We start from the raw sequence: 6,000 nt of genomic DNA on the forward strand, positions 1-6,000 counted from the left end.
TCCCTTGATTGTGATATTCCTAGAAGGTCTCATTGCAGGCACACCTTAGGCATCAGAGACTATTTTGATCCAAAACAGAACTTTTTTGGTTATTACAGGCTAAAGTAAACCTTGGGCCAGTGTTGGCTTGGGCTGGCTGAGGCTTGGTCAAGCACTGAGGAGTGTCCCAGCAAGAATTCTCCTCTTGACTGGGGTTTGGGGTTTGGGGGTCTCTCTGCTCCCCAGCTGTGATCCTGGCTCTAGTAGACCTGTTGTTTGCAAGCCCTCCTAAAGGGCAGCTGGGGGCTCCCTTCCCCATTTGTGCATGTTTCTTCCTGCAGATGGGAAGCCTGTTTCCACAGATGTGATTGTGTTGGGCCGGACAAATCTCCTCATTCCTTCCAGCCAGCCCCATCACTCAGGGGTGTACGTCTGCCGTGCTAACAAACCCCAGACCAGGCAGTTTGTTACAGCTGCAGCTGAGCTCCGGGTCCTGGGTGAGTACAGAGCAGGATAAATGCTCCAAGTACAAACTTTGGCCAGGTAGCTGTGGGTTACCTGGACCAATTTCCACAAACTCCCCAAGAAGTTGCATTTGTGGCCCATGCTGAGTAATATGGGAGGCAGAGTAGAGGGCAAGAGGCCCTGGGTTGGGATAGTTCTCAGTGGGAGTGTCACCACTTTAATTTGGCATTTAGCTCCTTGTATTTTCTGAACTGTTTTATTCCTTATTCTTGTTCTCCACGGTTTCCCTATGGAAATCTGTCTCGGCAATAAAGTTTCAGTATCGTTGAAGCCAGCAGGGAGGACAGTCTGGGATCAGGGAACGCAGCACATGATTGATATAGAATTTATTTTTCCTTTTGGACAGAGTCTAAATTAAGCCTGTAGAGTCTGCCTGGCAAATCCTATCTTGTAAGCAAAGCTTCTACTGAATAAAACATATCACCGAGCGGGGAGGAGAAGGGATTTGCTTTGCTATCTCTTCCTCCTCCTTCCTGCACTATTTTGTCCTCTCTCCTCCCAGCTACACCCAGCATCTCCCAGGCCCCTGAGACCATCTCGCGCACCCGAGCCAGCACGGCCCGGTTTGTCTGCAAGGCGGAGGGCGAGCCTGCCCCCAGCGTTCACTGGCTGAAGAACGGCCAGGCCATCCTCTCCAACGGGAGAGTGAAGGTGCAGAGCAGCGGGAGCCTGGTGATCAACCAGATCGGGTTGGAGGATGCTGGCTACTACCAGTGCGTGGCTGAGAACAGCCTGGGCATGGCTTGTGCCACTGCCAAGCTGTCGGTGATCGTGCGGGAGGGCTTGCCCAGCGCTCCCAAGAAGGTGTCAGCTGTGTCCCTCTCCAGCACCACAGTCCTTGTGTCCTGGGAGAGGCCAGAGTACAACAGTGAGCAGATCATTGGCTTCTCGTTGCATTACCAGCGGGCTATGGGTAGGTACTGCCTGCCTCTGCAACACAATTGTGTTGTAGGTACAAAGTGACAAGGCACAGGTTGGCTTTCTTTCCCTAGTGACACTAGTGAGAAGGATGAGGCAATTCCAGTTAGTTTAGCCCTTTTAATTGCAGGTAAAGGAATTTTCTCTTGGAGACACCTTCAGCCTAGTACAGTGCCTGTGGATTAGCCAACATACACTAACTTGTTGACCAGTAGTAGTGTCTCCATGTAGCTGAGTTGTCTGGACTATAGTGGGACCAGACACTTCTGGAAATTTATTTTTGTTCTTTATATTTTCCTCCAACACATTGATTTTTATATGCAAATTATGTTGTTATTAATGGAGTTATTAAACAGCTACATTGTGTACAGGGGTAGTTACTGAATTATTCACACGCAGAATCTGAAGTAGTAAGGCACTCAGGTCTCTTGGGGTCTGTTTTCCCAAACAGCCAGCAAGCCAATATTCTTGCTGAACTGTTGGCAGAGCTCCTCTGAAAATTAAGCTGGTAATTTCAACTTTCTTAGCATGGATTAAGGAGCTTGAGTCAAAATGAGGATGTTAACACTGAGACATTGAATATTTCTGCCCACAAAATTCTCATAAGATGGATTTTGTGCAGGTGCTGGGAAATTAGAGAAGACAGTGATTTTTTTAGGTGGATTTACACTGTGGACCATGTGATTTTTAGAGGAGTCTCTTGGCAGTTCACTGACCTGCTGATCAGTGTTTCCTTGGCTCTAGGAACAGATAATGTGGAATACCAGTTTGCTGTCAATAATGATACCACTGAGCTGCAAGTCAAGGACCTAGAACCCAATACCAACTATGTCTTCTACGTGGTTGCATATTCCCAGCTTGGAGCCAGCCGGACATCATCTTCCATCATTGTTCAGACCCTGGAGGATGGTGCGTTGAGTTAGATGGGTGTTGGTGCCTAAAAAAATGTTCTTGGGCTGTTTCATGGTGAACACGGAATATTCTATGGAGAATGGTTCCAGCTCCTAGGAACCTGATCCTGCTGCTCCTACAGCTTATTGCCAGAAGCCCTTTAAAAACAAACAAACAACAAACCAACAAAAAATAAAGCACTGTGGTCTGACCCTCAGCTTGGGTGATGAAGAGTGTGAAAATGACCCAGCTGACACTGGGGCCCATGAGAATCCTGTGGGAACTGCATTCAGGTCCTCTGGGCTTTCACCTAGCTAATGTGATATTGCTCCAAACTTGATTGTGGGCCAGACTTGATTTCAGCTCAGAAGACATCTATTGCAATTTGTAGGGTGGGAGCAGCTTTAATGTTTGATCTTCTTAGGAACTAGTAGTTTGTATTGATGTTACCATTTATAGTGTAGCATTTTGTGAGCAGTAAAGGCAGAGAGCCAGAAGGACAGCTGCCCAACAGGGTAGGACATGAACAGCTTTCAACAGCCTGCAGGACAGAGGCAAGAAGCAATGGTTTTTGGCAGACCTCGTGCAAGCCCCTGCTGAGCTGCAGGTTGCATGATGTGCCTTTTGTACTCCTGACACTGCCTGATCCCATATGCCTGTGTCTGTAGCCTGCAAAGCTGAGATCAGAGTTGCCTGCAGCACAGGGCTGGGATTCTCAAGTGAAGGGGAGTTCCCAGGCTGAAGTCTGGGTCTGTTTCCTATAGTGTTTCCTTTGTGCTCCACAGTACAGGGTAGGGTGATTGGCTGGTCTGTGCTAACTTGCCTGGTTTGCAGTGGCCGCAGGGTCCCTGGGGAGCAGGGCGGTGGGGCTGGCAGGCTCCGATCAGCCTGTTCAAGATGAGCAGCCCCTTATCTCCTCATCCCAGACACCCTGCTGATGATCGGAGCTGTTGAAGAGCTGTGGGGTCTTGGTTGAGTTTGTAAGAGACAGCAAGTCACCAGCAACTGAGCAGGGCCAAGACCCCAGGTAGTGGCTTCCAGCTAACTGAGGGAGCTGGCAGAGATGTGTTGAGATCTTTCCCCAGCCTTGACTGACTTCTTGCTGTTGCTTCTGTCCAGTTCCTAGTGCTGCCCCTCAGCTATCCCTGTCGAGCATGACTCCTGGTGACATCCGTGTGACATGGCTGCCTCCTCCTCTAGAGCTGAGTAATGGCAAGATAACGAAGTACAAGATTGATTACTGCACCCTCAAGGAAGGTGAGGAAAGCACCATTTGGTGGGGTGGTGTCTTCTGTTCCAGCTGTGTTGCTCTCTTGCTGAGTTTGATCCAATTTTATTTATATGGTCAGACACTCTAAGAAGCCTTCAGCAGGGATGGAAACTTTCCCTATGCTGAATGTGGCTGTTCCAATTCCATGTGTGCTTGCTTTGTGAATCCTTTTGGGTATTTGCTCTTAAAACTGTCAAAGCTCTGCAGATTCTCACTTTCCAGGGTCATGATTCTTACTAAGAGAAGCATGGGGAGTGTGATGAAGGGCTGGACATATTCCCATGTGTTTGATCTGAGTTAGTAGCCTGTGCTGTGACTCCTGGCTCCTGGTTTCTTGCCCTGAGCCTGCACATGGCTCTGTGGCAGCGTAAAACCTTGGAAACACTTGCAGCCCAGAACTCACACTCAGCAACGTGCTGCTATGTAGCAGAGACTGCTCCCAGCTGAGCTTACGCCAGGTGAAGCTGAAAAGCAAGACCTCTGTGTCCACCAAACAGGCAATAAAAATCTTCAGCAAGATCAATTTGTTGTTACCGTGAAAATCCCAGGTCATTCTCAGTTTAAATTTCCTGTTACCTCCCTTATGAACTTGGGTGGGCTGAAGAAGGAGCGATAAAACCTCAGTCTGGCCTGAGTGAAGGTGTGAATTTTGCAGAAGGCAGGGCTGCTGAACAGTTCCAGTTCAAATTATGGATATTTAAGTACTGCATTGAGAAGCACTGGAACGTACCATCAGCAACCATCAGCTGTGTTTGTGTTCTGCCAGTACGTCAACAGCAGCAAGTTTATTGGCAGGTTCCCTCCAGACAGGCTCTGGTGCTGGAGACAACCTGCAGTTTGGAATGTGATGAAGGGGATCGTCAGTCAGGGTACCAGCTCAGCCTAGTCTTTTGTCTTAGTTTTTCCCAGTGGTCTGAGATTGCTGCAATCTCAGACCAAACTGAGTTTGGCAAAGCCAAACTAGCTCAGGGCATGCAGACAACATGGGGGCAGGTGGGCTTTATGACTCCTCAGTTGCAGTTCCCTTTGACTGGGTAAACCATGTTTTCAGTGGTGTCGCCTTGGTTCCAGCAGATCAGGTCACCTCCATTGAAGTGGGTGGAAATGAGACTCAAATCACCCTCTACTCGCTCCATCCCAACAAAGTGTACAAAGTGCGCATCGCAGCCAGCACCAGCGTGGGCTACGGGGCCCCCTCAGAGTGGACCCAGCACCGCACTCCTGACAGAGACAACCAGACACATGGTAGGAAGCTGAGTGTTTCCTGGGGTTCAGGCTGGGGTTTGCAGGATATTGGAGAACTTGAGGCACGATGGGAGATGTTTGTTTTCATTACAGAATGACACCTGTTGGGTTTGGTCAGACCCAAGTACCCACCTTTAGTTTTCTGGTGAGCAGCCTCTGAATGTCTCACTGCTTACCTGGATAGTAGGTCTTTCCTCCCTTCATGTGCAGCTGTTAATGTTTTTGAAAGAAAGAAAGAAAAAAATAACCTAAACCCCAATATTATGGTATTTGGGATAGATAAACAATCTGCCAAACAGAGCTGAGCCAGAATCCAGCAATGGTTAAAGATGTTGATATCTCAGAATACATTGAGAAACTCCCACGGTGGCTTTGTGGCACTGCTTTTATCTCTATCTCCCAGCTGGTCAAGTCACAGTAGTCTGTAACTGAACCATTCTGTCAGACACTGAAGATGTCCCACTGACAGGATGGCCTCTCCTCACACCCCTCTCTCATGGCTGAGGGTGGGGGCAATTCAGTAGAGCAGAGAAGTGGAGACAAGTGGCTGAACATTTTTTCTCTTGTCTTGTTCTTCTAGTTCCATTTGCCCCAACAGAATTAAAAGTCCGAGTGAAGATGGAGTCTCTCCTGATAACATGGCAACCTCCAGCCAACCATGCCCAGATATCTGGCTACAAGCTCTACTACCGAGAAGTGGGCCCAGAGGAGTCCAGTGATGAAAACCCTTTGGATGGTGCTGAAGATGAGAGCTGGGACGTAGGACCCATAAAACTAAAGAAGAAAGTGAAGCAGTATGAGCTGACTCGACTAGGTTAGCTGGTTACATCTTCTTAGCAGTTGGTGTGGAAACACAGGGTCTGTCTCTTGCACTTGATAGTAGTCCCAGGATGCTTCCAAGAAGCTCAGTTATCTGCTTGGCTGCAGATGGGTAACACCAGGATCATGTGACCTTGTTTAAGAGCACTCAAAATCCTTTCTGGAGCAGAGCTCCTGAAGCTTGTTCTAATCAGAGTTTAAAACATGGAAATTTCTGATTGTGATTTCCAGTTATTGTATTTTTAACCAAGAGCTACTAATATACATATTGTATGCTAATAAGTGGATCTGAATCAATTAATGTTTTTTATTGTGTCACTATAAAGAGTGCCTAGATTAAAATCTGCAGTGAG

The 6,000-nt window shown here is 47.9% G+C and overlaps 1 protein-coding gene across 1 annotated transcript in view; it reads left to right on the plus strand.

Moving 5' to 3' along the window:
- Positions 1 to 6,000, plus strand: part of IGDCC4 (immunoglobulin superfamily, DCC subclass, member 4) — a 54,157-nt gene that overhangs the window by 31,066 nt on the left and 17,091 nt on the right. The window contains exons 6-11 of the mRNA XM_009995323.1: positions 321 to 476; positions 1,007 to 1,417; positions 2,167 to 2,331; positions 3,433 to 3,570; positions 4,655 to 4,828; positions 5,409 to 5,642. Of these exons, the coding sequence (XP_009993625.1) occupies positions 321 to 476; positions 1,007 to 1,417; positions 2,167 to 2,331; positions 3,433 to 3,570; positions 4,655 to 4,828; positions 5,409 to 5,642 (1,278 nt within the window). The remainder of the gene's footprint in view (positions 1 to 320; positions 477 to 1,006; positions 1,418 to 2,166; positions 2,332 to 3,432; positions 3,571 to 4,654; positions 4,829 to 5,408; positions 5,643 to 6,000) is intronic.

The sequence above is a fragment of the Chaetura pelagica genome, unplaced genomic scaffold (genome assembly GCF_000747805.2).
Source record: "Chaetura pelagica isolate M959 unplaced genomic scaffold, ChaPel_1.0 scaffold453, whole genome shotgun sequence".
Taxonomy (NCBI): Eukaryota; Metazoa; Chordata; class Aves; order Apodiformes; family Apodidae; genus Chaetura; species Chaetura pelagica.